This window comes from Terrapene carolina, unplaced genomic scaffold (genome assembly GCF_002925995.2).
Source record: "Terrapene carolina triunguis isolate 2854851 unplaced genomic scaffold, T_m_triunguis-2.0 Scaffold69, whole genome shotgun sequence".
In the NCBI taxonomy this organism is placed as follows: domain Eukaryota; kingdom Metazoa; phylum Chordata; order Testudines; family Emydidae; genus Terrapene; species Terrapene triunguis.
Window position 1 is genome coordinate 32813545 of NW_020664420.1, and position 13664 is coordinate 32827208.

The following is a 13664-nucleotide window of genomic DNA, read 5'->3' on the forward strand; positions in this document are numbered from 1 at the left end:
AAGGGTCTAGACCAGGGGTCGACAACTTTTCAGAAGTGGTGTGCCGAGTCTTCATTTATTCACTCTAATTTAAGGTTTCGCGTGCCAGTAATACATTTTAACGTTTTTAGAAGGTCTCATTCTATAAGTCTATAATATACACCTCTACCCCGATATAACGCAACCCGATATAACATGAATTCGGATATAATGCGGTAAAGCAGCGCTCCGGGGGGGGGCGGGGCTGCGCGCTCTGGCAGATCAAAGCAAGTTCGATATAACGCGGTTTCACCTGTAATGCGGTAAGATTTTTTGGCTCCCGCGGACAGCGTTATATCAGGGTAGAGGTGTATAACTAAACTATTGTTGTATGTCAAGTAAATAAGGTTTTTAAAATGTTTAAGAAGCGTCATTTAAAATTAAACAAAATGCAGAGCCTCCTGGGCCGGTGGCCAGGACCTGGGCAGTGTGAGTGCCACTGAAAATCAGCTTGCATCCCGCCTTCGGCACACGTGCCATAGGTTGCCTACCCCTGGTCTAGACCCCTTCCCTAACACCCATCCCCAGTCGGGCCGGGCTGAGTGAAGAGGCACCTTGCGCTGCCCTGTTGTCTCTCCCTCACCCCAGGAGGCGGAAGCAGCGGCGGCGGCGCGGGGAGGGGGATCAGCAGTTCCAGTTGCTAACTGTGTCACACACTGGAGCCCGCACCCCGTCTCCCAGCCCCCGCAGTCCCCGGTGCAGCAGCTGCTTCCCACCGCCCCAGCCTGCCCCATACCCCGGCACGGAGCGCTTTTCGCTGCTGTTTGTCGCCCGTCTCTTCCCGTCGGCAGCTGTTGCACCCAACCCGGAGTCTCCGCCAGTACCCGGCCCCGCGCCTGCTCGAGCGGCCGGCGCCGCGGCCTGACTGACGGACACCCCCGTACGGTAAGCGGGGGGCGCTGCTAGCTCCGCCTGGCCTGCTGCCCCTAAGCCGGGGCGGCCGCGCCAGGCGCCAGCCCGGGACACAGCCATCCCCAGCCTGCGGGGCAGGCCCGGCCTCCGAGTGGGGCTGGGCGGCCCCTCCCGGGGGGTGCGTGGGGTCCGTTACTGGCTGCGGCGCTCCGTGGCCAGCGACGGGCCGGGGCGGGCTTGGCTGCGGGGTCGCTGTCAAACCGGCCGAGTTTCCCGAGGCCGCTGCTGGGTCCCCTCCCCACGCGCCTCCCCGGGGAGACGCGCCGCAGGTTGCTTGTGTGCTTGGGGAGGGGAAAACCCGCCGGTGGCTCTCGCCACTTACCCCCCACCCTGACCCACTGTCCTGATTTTTCACATTTGCTGCCTGCTCACCCTACTACTGGGGCTGTGCCTCCAGGGAGCTGGTTGGAGTTCGTGATCTCTCCGCTTTGTGCAATGAAGAACTAGCTCAGCTGCCAGTGGGTCCCCGAGGCCAGCGTGAGTTACCCCCGTGATCCCTCACCTCGCCTGCACTGCTGGTATCAGCAGGCTTGGCCGAGCTCTATGGACGTCCGGTTCCTTCTGACACAATGCAATTCAAATGGTTTGTGCCTTCCTGCTGTCAAGCTGAAGGGTGGTAAAGACCAGCGAGTTGGGGCTTGTCTAGCGGTACAGCTGCACCACTGTAGTGCTTAAGGGCATGTCTACATTTGCCATTTAAAGTGGAAAAAAATCCCTCTTTTGCGCAAAAACCATGGGAGCATCTACACTTGTCAATGACTTTTTGCGATGAAACTCAGAAAACCACCTCCATGAGAGGCATACAGCTCTTACTGGTGATACTTTTGCGGTAGTGTGTAAGTGAAGACACGTTCTCCCAGTTTACAGAACTTTTAGCCTCTGGAGGATATCCCATAGTGTCTAAGTGACCACTCTGGCCAGCAGCTCTGCTGCCAGGTAAACAGACATCCACCCCTCCCCCTGTAAAGCCCCCGGAGCTTTGAAACTCTCCTTCCTGTTTTCTTGGCAAGTGCTCACTTATCATCTGGCCAGGTGACAATGCCTGCTCCAGGGAGCAAAGGATCTCCTGCTTGGAGCAATGCTGAGCTTCTGGAGCTGATCAGTGTTTGGGGAGAGGAGGCTGTGGGTTTCTCCATTCCACCTAGGGTGACCAGACAGCAAGTGTGAAAAATCGGGACGGGGGTGGGTGGGGGGTAATAGGAGCCTATATAAGAAAAAGACCCCAAAATCGGGACTGTCCCTATAAAATCGGGACATCTGGTCACCCTAATTCCACCTATGTAACAGCATTATAATATTTTCAGAGATGTCTTCACTGAGCTGTCCACAATGCTTACATCTCGTTTCTGAGAAATTAAACTAATTCAGAATGCACTCTGGTGTATATTAGTTGTTAAAGTTATGCTTTCCAATTTGAATTATTTTGCACTTGTCTATGTTGAATTTTTCTTGCGTTGTATTGCCCAGTTACTTAGTCTTCTCTGGTCCTTTTGAAGGTCCTCATGGTCATTACAAGTCTTGACTAATCTAAAGAATGTTATTGGCAAATGTTTTCTCTTCACTATTCACTCCACCTTCTAGGTTGTTAGTCACCTATGTTGAACAATTGTGCTTCAATGATTCTTGGGGTACCTCACTACTAACCTCTCTGCATATAAGGGTGGCTTGAACTTCAGGTTCCACTCATATTCTGGCTATGATTAGCCTTTTAAGTTCACAGTGCTCTTCAGCTAAAGGTTTCTGAACATATGAGACTGATTTAAATGTGAAGTTCTCCATTCTATTATTAATTTAAGTCAGCTATTATAGTACAGCACTGTACAATTAAAATTGCTATGGTACTACTGTTGAAGTACTTAACAAAGAAGCAGTCCCCCTAAACACTACTCATTTTAGTATAGACTTTGCAAAATAACAAAGTAATCTATTGTTAAGACTGTACTGTTTTCCCCCTTATCATCCACTTCAGTAAGAATTCGTATTCTGCTTCTGAAAAATACAAACCCCACAGACACATTTGTGCCAAGTCTAGCACTAAAGAAGCAGAGTTCATTATGGGAGATTATATGCAAGCATTTACTTAAAAAAAAAACCCTTTTGTTACACAGATCTTTATTTGCAACAAATTGGGCTATAGGTTGTCTGTTTCCTCCATAGTGAGAACTGAAGAAAAGCACAGGTGTGCAGAACTTTAATAGACCTTCAGGAATTTTCTCATTAAAAACAACTGCTAGGGTAGAATAATACTGCAAACTGCTGTAATTTGTTCCTCCAAGTTATTTATTTCCATTTTTTAAACTATGGTTTGACATAGCTGTACACTAACGGCATTTTCTGACAGAAAAAGTAGTAAAGAAATGAGACAGTTACTGTAAAATTCTTATTATGAATGCATAAAATTAACTAAACTGTCTTTGCATATGGACATGGGGCAGATAAGAAAAATCTGTTTTGAACATGCTCATATTGTGAAGCAACAAAAAGCAAGTGATCATCTATTTAGCAAAATAAATGATTGAGTGGGTGCCAGATGTTGTTATAATAAGATGGATTCTTTTAATGGTATGAAAAATGAAATGGAGCATAATGTAATATATAGATAAACAGGCCTTGTTTGAATACAGGTAAATGTCAAGGATGAGAGCTTTATTTGGAAACTTCTGAAATACAAATTTGAGCTAGTCAAAGAAACTCAAAACTATATACAAAGAAACACCCCTTGCAGTCCTTATAGATTGGTTGTACTCTTGAGATCCTCGTTGGTGCATTGTTGGACTAAATACATAATTATTAATGTATATTATAAGATAGACAAGAAAGACCTACCATTAGTCAAATAGATCAAAGCTAATTTTGTAATATTTATAAATGCATAATTTGGAATTACATTTTCACAGTGCATTTAAGGTGTGTTCAAAATTATATTTGCAGCAGCATTCCCTGAGTGATCGTATTCATTACATTTCAAAACCTGAATTTGAATTGAATACTTTCTTGAGAGAGACATTTAACTTTTGTATACCCTTTGACTGCTGCTTTCAAATATGTCATATGCTGATGGGCTATTAAAATAACTGTGTTGACAGTAGCTGTGTAGGCAAAACTCAAGATACAGGGATGTCCTGTGTGGTTCAAAGCATTTGCATTTTATTAAATTTTTGCCATGTGCAAGACAAGGTCTTGAATGTGAATATTCTGTTTTTGCTTAAATGCACCTACCATGATCTTTCGTTCAACTAATATTGATCTGAAGGTCCTACTTACTACTAATACTATTCTATTAGTTTGTCTAGAAATAAAAGAATACTGGAGTTTTAACATAAGTTCATACTTTACCTGCGGATTGAAAGCTGCAGAAAAATATGAAAAGCACTGAAGCGGATCTGTCTTATTTCAGTGTCTGAGCATGGGTTGTTTTTTTTAATAGTCTGGTTGTATGTTATAATCATAGTTACCATTTAAGTAAACAGAATATTGTTACAACTAAAGCTTTGGTAAGAGAGCAGAAGCCTAGTTTATTGTGGAGGAAAAAGCAGAATGAAGAGCAAGTACTTTCTGCTGAAACAAGTACTCAGTTTTTGACATAAATATTTGCATCATTTCATCGCTTTTCCTTTAATCAGATGATCTTTCTTCGGAAACCGAGCAGATAGATGACATGCATCCTCGGCTATTGCTTGTTAGAGAGAAATGCAAAGGAAGGCAATAGGCTGTACAAACAATTTGTTAGATATCTCTCAGTGTATTATTAATGAAAAGTCAATAGAAATAAGTGTGAAATTGTTGACTCAGTTGCAAATTGATATTGCAGGCACACACAGAATCCTTTCTGTAATCTTTTGCCACTAATTTTAAATGCTGATTTTAATTTCAATGTAATCTTTCAAGGCTTAGAATAGGGATGGCCAGAGCACCATGATCCAGGAGACCTTTAAACATAAATCTTAGGTTTAATTTTCAAGTAGCTGGGCCAAGGAAATCAGAAAAAGCAGGGGACTGGAACAGGAGGTGGATTTCTGGGAGGGCAGGGGGAAAGGGAGAGTTTTATGAGGTCCCTGACAGAAAGTTTGAAAGAGAAATTGGGATGGGGAAGAGTCTTCAGGGAAGAGTCATAGGGAAGACCAAAGAAAATTATGGAATACAGTGATGAGCAAAGACAGAATATCAAATGTCATCTCTTTCTGTTTGGTGGTGTCTTAATTTAAGTTTCTGTCTTGCAAGTGGGCTGACCCTTGGCCCAGAGTGATGTCCCTGTTGACTGTAATGGTAGGGGTCCTCTCACACAGAGTAACTTGCCGGATCAGAGCTTTAGATAGTAAACTCAGTGGGGAAGGGACCTTGTCTTTTTGGTATTCTAAAGAACTATGCAGATATATGGTGCTATATAACTATTTACTCCTGGGGGAAATCTTTGCTATTGTGCAATGCAGAATCTTGCAGAAATTAACATTGTGCAAGCTGAATTTCCTTTCCCTCACAGAAATGGGCTGCAGTGCTGTGGGCTGCCACTAGGGGCCACTGGACCCAGCAGAGCCCAGCTCGCATATAGAAGACACTGCTGTGGGGAGGAGAAAGGAGCTAAAGGGTTCCCGGCAGCTGCAGTTCCCCACATGCCCTGAGGGAAGGAGACAGCGGCATGCAGGAAACTCCACACAAGCCTGGGACCGAGCATCAAGCTATTTCTCCCTCTGGATCCCTGGGCTCTGAGGGGTAGAGGGGCAGGTGTCTGGGCTGGGGGACCCCGCGGCTGGGGTTTGGGTGTATTGGCTGTGGGGGTCCTATGGCTGGGTTCTGGGAGGGAGGGGTTGTGGGTGTCTGGCCCACCGGCTGAGCTCTAGGGGAGGGAGGAGACAAGGATACAGGAACTGGGCTGTCGTAGAGGTTTCTTTAACTCGTCTCCTGGGGGAATTTTTATGAGTGTCTGTATTGTTACAGACATACTTAATGACAGTTATTTTGAAATAAATTACCAAAATAATTGAAACTGGCACGATTATGTAGTATTATTTTGACAAATAAAATTTGCAGAATTTTAAAATATTGTGCGCAGAATTTTTAATTGTTTGGCGCAGAATTCCCCTAGGAGCAATTAGCTGGATGAAAAGTATTATATAAAATCAAAGTTGTAATAGTATATGTTGCTAGTGTGAGTAGGGACTGTTCATGTGACTCAGAATCGCAGGCTGACACCCTCTGTAATTTGAACAGATTATAGGTGCTTAAATGAATTATACATTTTTATTGTCTTTATAGCTCTAACAGATAAACAGTTGAAGAACCAGACGTTAAAATGAATAGTCTAGAAGTTGACATGCTTCGTTGCTGGAAGTGTAGAAAATACATAGCAAATTCTGATTGCCTCATAAAATGTAATGGAAAACAACTATTTGAAGTAAGTATAGCTTCTTTATTTTTCCATTGCCATTGATTTTAGTACCTATATATAATAAGATTCCAGGAATGTCGCTGTGTGTCACTCTGCAGCCAAAATGTCTGTACAGTCAGTGTGAAGCAATGAAAACAGCAACAAGCATGGTTCAGGGCTCTTTCTCTTCGGAATATCACCAGGTTGAATCATCACTGGGTTTTGTTGTCTGTTACCATCCAGATTTTATGTTCTTAGCCATTTTAATTTAACAAATTACTCCTGTGTGGTGTACAGCTACAGTAAGGCATGTATCTATGCCATGCCAAGAGTCTTAGACCAATGCGATGTCAGAGGTAGCATAATCACCACCCTTACTCTACAGCTAATTTGCATACATCAGTTTCATTGGTAATATGAGGGAGACTGCACAGGTGGTAGATTACTTGACCCAACTCCCACCTGCATAAATCAACACAAATCTCCCAGCACAACCCCCATCCCCCCAGACACAGGAACACAACCCAAACACAACATCACAGTCAGCACACACAGTAACCTCAAATACATATAGTCCCTCACCACAGCACACACCCCTCATTTGCAACCTACACAAATCCACACAATTATCTGTCAACCTGCGCTGGGAGGCTCGCTCCTGCACGCAGTGTAGACATAACTTTTGTGGCTCTGGGCCCTAAGCCCAGCCCTTTTCCTCCACATTTCACTCCTGGCTAGCTTAGGCAGCTCTCCAGAGCTTTTTTCTGGCTTCTGAGAATCCCTTTCTTAGCCTCCTAACTCTCCCCATACAATGCATGGGGAGTCTGGGCACCTAACTTGGGACAGTGAATTGTATTGGGCAGCAGGGAACCTAGGAGTTAGGTGCTGCAATGCATAAGTCCTCTTTGTGAATCTAGACCTTAGTTATTACCTTTATGTTCTGCAGCATGATGAGGGTTGATATGCCTTATACATTTGTATGCTAGCTTGTGTAAATGTAGATATTTTTATTATTCATGTAAAAGTCCAAACCTTTTTTTGAATCCCAATAAACTTGTTGCCTTAATATCTTGTAGCAGTGAGTTCTGTGGGTTTCATACTGACATGCATTTTTAGTAAAGTTAATTTTATATATGCCAGATATTTCTACGTGTCAGATTGACTGCTGCTGTTTACTTTAAAAAGGTGGGGCATAGGAAATGTGATAAAAAATATCATAACTCACCAGAGCTGACGCCTCTTACAACAGAATGGCCTACACATTTAAAATACTATTTTTTTTTAATTCACAACATCTTAATTAAAAATAATCATACAGAAAACAATGGATGAGCACCTCCTGCTGCTTTGCAACAGCAGTTAATTATCAAGCTGTCTCCCAAGATATTCACCACCCCGCTGACATCTTTTATGATGTTGGATCAAAGAGAAAAGTAAACAGAATACACTATATTGATTTTCTGATGCACCAGAAACACTCCAAAATGCCATGCTTGCCAGTGGAGAAGGATGTAATGACTAGGGATTGAAATTAATTTTCATTCTTTTAAGAGAATAATATAAACAATATAGCATTAAATATTGCTTTACAGCCAGTCAGTGATCAGAGATTTTATACAGTTACAAACTCACAAATGCATATTGGTTTCCATAACTACACAATTTAAAACCCTAGAGTTTCATAGGCTATTGTTCTCAGAATTCATCATTCATATGTCCATAAAAATATGGCTGTCTCAATGTATTGATTTTTTCACAACATTATTTATATCTCAATTGTTAGGCCCAAGTTCTGGCCTGAGGCATATCTGTAAAATGGAGCCCAAATACTTCTGCAGCCACAGAATCAAATATGAATGCGGAGAAGAGGTAGGGTTGCTAGGTATCCGTTTTTTGACAGGAACGCTCAGTCGAAAAGGGACACTGGCGGCTCCGGTCAGCACCACTGACTGGGCCATTAAAAGTCCTGTCGGTGGCACAGCAGGGCCAAGAACTTATCAACTATCCCCGTGGTAGTGGGAAGGCTGAGAGCCTGATTTTTCATTTATGATAATGCCATTTACACCCTTCTAATCATGTGAGGGGGCCCTAATGTGTGTGTGAATATAATGTACTCCCTCTTTAAGGCCGCTTGACATGGCCAGAGCTGTGTAAAGTAGCCTTAGTGTAAATGAAATTCACCCTGACCGTGTTGTTACAGATGTTCAGGGTCTGGGGAGGAAGGGGGTGTTTGTTAATGTTTTCTGTTTGATGGCTTTCAAACAAAAGGGGATCTCTCTGATTTAGGATTAGATTAAAATGGATTGTTGGAAGGACTTTAATATAGAAACTTGTCAGAGTAGGATACAAGATTTTTTCAAAAGAAATAGTTTAAAACTACTGTAGCACTAAAGGGATTATTAAGTACAAAACAGCAGTTAGAATCCTTTTTTTTGCTGTAGGATTTTTAATAGCTTTTAAAGCGTGCTTAGTTATTGTGTTAGAAATATAGTATGTGAATAAACCCATTCACTGTTTCACAAGAAGAATAGATAAGAATATATTATTTCTTCAACAAATCCATGTAACTCTCATTGAGGAGAATGGGAGTTATGGTAAGTGATTACATTAAGAATTTATTCTCTTCCTATACTTTATCATTGGGACTACACTTCAATTTATGATAAAACGATATCTTCCAAGTTTTCCCAATTCGAAAATCTCTTTCACAGTACATTAACTACTGCATCTCAGAATGCCACTTTTGTTATTTCTCATGTTCTGAAGACATTTTTTGTGTTGCCTTTGTATATTCTGTGTTCTTTAATTCTTTAGTTAATTATTTTTGAAGTCCTTTCTAATGATTTGGTGAGGATCTATGATCCCTAAAAAGTGTAAAGCAGGGATCGGTAATTGTTTGAATTTGTTCTGAAATGCTATAGCACTAGCATTCTGTCATTTATCTCTACAGTATAAACCTTTGCAGTAATTTAGGAGGTTATGAAAGCTATTTGGTTCCTAATATTTTAATAATAAAGGAATAAAATAAATGAAATATGAATATTTTCTATTCTTGTCATCTTAGAAAGCAAAATAAAATGCTAACAGAGAGAAAAGTTACTACAGTTATGTACAGCAGATGTACTTTTTATTTTCTCTGTATAAAAATTCCACCAGAAAAGTTACTCTGCAGACTGCACAGTTGATAAAACAACTCATCTAAAAAGAAAGCATTATTGTTATTTTTAAAAATCAACAATTAAACTGCTATTTTAAAAAAAATGTATTAGCTATAGATTTCTTTTATCCATTGACATCTTTCTAGCGCAAACAAAAACTTGACACAACCAAAAGGCAAATGACTATCTAGTAGTGTATCCTGTTACTGGTGTTAAAAAGGAATGTGTGTATATAAATTGTAATTAGTTAACATTAATTGGTCAGTTAAACAATGTAAATAACTTTTCAAGAGTTACTGAAATTACATAGTAATCTTCTCTGGATGGTGCGCTAAAATCTCCCCCCAAAATAATCAGAACTGTTTTGAGTGAATTTGTATGTTAGAGATATAATGCACATAACTTGTTCAAATATGCCATAATACATTCCTGTATGAACCTTTTTGCTATGCACATTTTTGATAGTCATTTAGGAATAATCTTTCTTTATACCGATCTTTTCTCAGAACAGTTAGGGCCAAATTCTGCTTTCAGTAGTGTAAATTCAGAAGTACTCCTTTGAAGGCAGTGGAGTTATTCTGGATATGCACAGTTGTAACTGAAATTGGAAGGCTCGATTATCACCCACATGAAGGCCAGGAAATTTAATAAAAAAAACCTCAATCTTGTTAGACTTCAGTCTGGTCAGCATCCCATCTCTGAGGCCTCACCTGTCTGAGGTAGACATAGCTCCCGTTTACACTTAGGGTACGGCGGGTAGCGATCGATCTATCGGGGCTCGATTTATCACGTGTAGTGTAGATGCGATAAATCGATCCCCGATTGCTCTCCCATCGACTGCTGAACTCAAGCTCGTCGAGAGGCAAAAGCAAAGTCGACGGGGGAGCTGCGGCAATCGACCCCGCGCTGTGAGGACGTGAAGTAAGTCGAACTAAGATACGTCGACTTCAGCTACGCTATTCTCATAGCTGAAGTTGCGTATCTTAGGTCGATCTTCCCCCTAGGGTAGACCAGGCCTTAGTGTGCTATAGAAAGTTTGTTTGGAGCAAGGGAATCCAAACTTTCCCACCATATAACTATCTTATTTTTGGAATATCTTTCCTTCTGGTGTATGTTGTAAGAGATGTGTTCTTTCTTTATCAAAAACACCAACATTTATTGAATGTATTCCTTCACTCAAAAATCTCCTGTCTGTCTACTGTTAAGTACATTAACCTTGTTTGCAGTTCCTACTTCCTGTTGCATGTTTTTCTTACATTGCTGCCTTGTTTTATAGAGACATCCTTGGAGCTTTTTAGTTTCCAAAGACTAGGGTTATATATCTTCAGAAAAGAGAGACTTAATTGTCTATTGCTGTCCTTTAAGTTACTGCACGTTATAAGAGATTACCTCTCTCCCGCCTCTACAGAGTTTGAGATTTTGTTACTTTATCATTCAGGTATTTTTAATATTGTGGGAGTAGTTTCACCTCCTTCTGGGAAAGGAACTTGTGGTCAGAGCACTTGGGGGCATCAGTATTCCATTGGTGCATGCTGGATGCTTTAGAAATTAGTGCTTAGGGAACTCCATTTTCATCATTCATAGGAATATGGAATTGAAACTAGTGCTCTGCTGTGACATGTCAACAGAGGATAACAATTAAAGGTAAATAATTTTTCTGGGACATTGAAAAGCGAGTATTGTGCTGAAATGATAAGTTCATCATCTACAGGTTGTCAGCCAAACTGTTCTTTAAGTACCCAGGCTGAGAGAAAGCATTCACTTCAAACTCATGGTGGAAGACATAATGGCAGCTGAATAATAAATAAAGAAGACTTGGAGAGGTGGAAACTTTAGGAACAAATCTTAGGACCAGATACCAAGGTGATGAACATGATATAAACATTTAGATAGAAATCCTGACTCTTGTGCAAAACTGGAGTAAATTGACTTTGTGCCGGTCTTCTCAATGGACCTCAGGAAGAAGACAGAATCTAGTTTTTCCCAGACAGCAGTGCATTAGCAAAGCAATTTTTGTAGTTTCCGGAGTTCCTCCACTAATGGACAGAGGATCTATGTGTAAGGAATCCATTTGCCATGTCTGTGATACCTCCTCTCTTCCCCTATTTCCAGCACAATAGAACTCTACGTGTCCTGCTGAGTTTCATACCTTATACATGCTGCAGTGACTTAGTTCTATGTCCAGTAACTTCAGAATGAAAGGATGGTGGATGGTTGTAATTACTTAAAGTGCAGTTGGTAAAACGTTAACAATTTTAAGGCTCAACTGCTGTCTAGAAATATTCTTAGTTACAAATACTTGTTCATCGCAATTTTGTTTCTTCTTTTTGGTTGTTCACATTATTGCCATTGTAACACAGTAATATACCTTGGTAATACACTTGTCTATACTACAATAACCAGCATTTTAGAAAAACAATTTTAAAACTATTTTTAAGATTATGCAGTGGCCTATTCTGGAACAGATGAAAGAAAGAAAGAAATATAAATATATAAGACAGATGTTGCCCTGGCAGAGAAACCATTTTTAAAATCAATGTACTAGTACACTTGGTTGTAGTGTAGACAAGGTCAAACATTGTTCTGCCAGATCAAAAAAAGAAAAGGCAAAACTAACTTTATATTTTCTCTATGGTACGAAGGAATACGTGTCAGAGAATCTGTCTACTGTCTGCAGAACCAGAAACACACTGTTACTTAAAGCAGTTACCCAATTACCGGTTTAGTGGGTGCCCCAGGATCTATGGATTTAGCAGTTAGTAACTAAATTAATCAGTCCATGAAGTGCTTTATTTTTTTAAACAGTTATCTCCCCTACCTAATTTTCTAATAATTTCCTTTGTATTTGATTCTAAAAGCTCTATTCTAAGAAACGAATACATACATGAATGTTGATTAACAATGTAATGTGACTTTATTTAACAGAAATCACATTATTCAGATGCTTCTCAGTATACTTGCAATGTATGGCACATGAACTTGGAAGCTCTTCCAGACTGGGTAAAATGTGCAATAGAAAAGGTAGGTTCCTGGATTTATAAACATAGCATTTGATATTTTATTTGGAGAATAAAGAGGGGCAGCAGGCATTAGTCAGGGCATCATTTCTGATGTATCAGATGGATATACTTCTGGTATCTTGTATAAGGGGGACTGTTTCTTGAGTTAATAACATGCATTAAGGCAGTGGTTCTCAACCAGGGGTACGTGTATCCCTGGCGATACGCAGGGGTCTTCCAGGGTAATCAACTCATCTAGATATTTGCCTAGTTTTACAACAGGCTGCATAAAAAGCACTAGCAAAATAAGTACAGACTAAAATTTCATACAGACAATGACTTGTTTATCCTGCCCTATATACTATACACTGAAATGAAAGTATAATATTTATATTTCAATTGATTTATTTTATAATTAAATGATAAAAATGAGAAAGTAAGCAATTTTTCAGTAGTAATGTGCTGTGACACTTTTGTATTTTTATGTCTGATTTTGTAAGCAAGTAGTTTTTAAGTGAGGTGAAACTTGGGGGTACGCAAGACAAATCAGACTCCTGAAAGGGGTACAGTAGTCTGGGAAGGTACAGTAGTCTGGAGAGCCATTGCATTAAGGTGGCATTGACATATAGTATTTGTTATTGTATTTATTTATTTGTATATATACTAATATATAGAAACAGGATCTTGTTCGTTAAATTCATTAAAGTTTATGAAGCATTCTGATACCATAGTATTGCATAGCATAAGGAAGCCTATGAGGAAATTAATAATTCTGTCTTCAGAGCAGGGTTTGGATAGTGTTCAGTAAATAAGGCGTGAGGCCACACATTGAACAATGAGGAGGAAACAAAATATTAAATAGCTGCTCATTAGGTGAGTACCGTCCAGTCTGTGCACTGAATGAGACATGGGTCTTATGAAAAAAAATAGTATGTGATCATGTAATTAAAGATTGTATCATAATATATGTGCATAAGGGGAACAAATTAAGGTTGCACAGTCATTTCCTAATTTTGAGTGCTTGACTTTGTAACCCTAATGATGATCTTTTAACAGTTTTTGTGTGTGTAATTTCCTAGGTTTTAAAAAAAGTAGACTGAAAAAACAGTAATTCCATCATGTGGCATCACACTGAAACGCACAAGATTAATCAACAGGGTTGGAACCTTTAGTTCTTCTTCGAGTGCTTGCTCATGTCAATTCCATTCTAGG

At 40.4% G+C, this 13664-nt stretch overlaps 1 protein-coding gene across 4 annotated transcripts in view; it reads left to right on the forward strand.

Annotated features, from left to right (window-relative positions):
• The first annotated feature begins 716 nt into the window (after positions 1-716).
• The window catches only part of RNF180 (ring finger protein 180), a 122301-nt gene continuing 109353 nt past the window's right edge, over positions 717-13664 (forward strand). For 2 of the 4 annotated variants that reach the window (XM_024194757.2, XM_024194758.2), the window contains exons 1-3: positions 717-903; positions 6184-6322; positions 12379-12474. In XM_024194757.2, coding sequence (XP_024050525.1) covers positions 6221-6322; positions 12379-12474 — 198 coding nt within the window. In that variant the 5' untranslated portion in view covers positions 717-903; positions 6184-6220. Of the gene's footprint in view, positions 904-6183; positions 6323-11229; positions 11317-12378; positions 12475-13234; positions 13326-13664 lie in introns of those variants that run through there. The other 2 variants (XM_024194759.2, XM_024194760.2) reach the window with 2 other exon arrangements.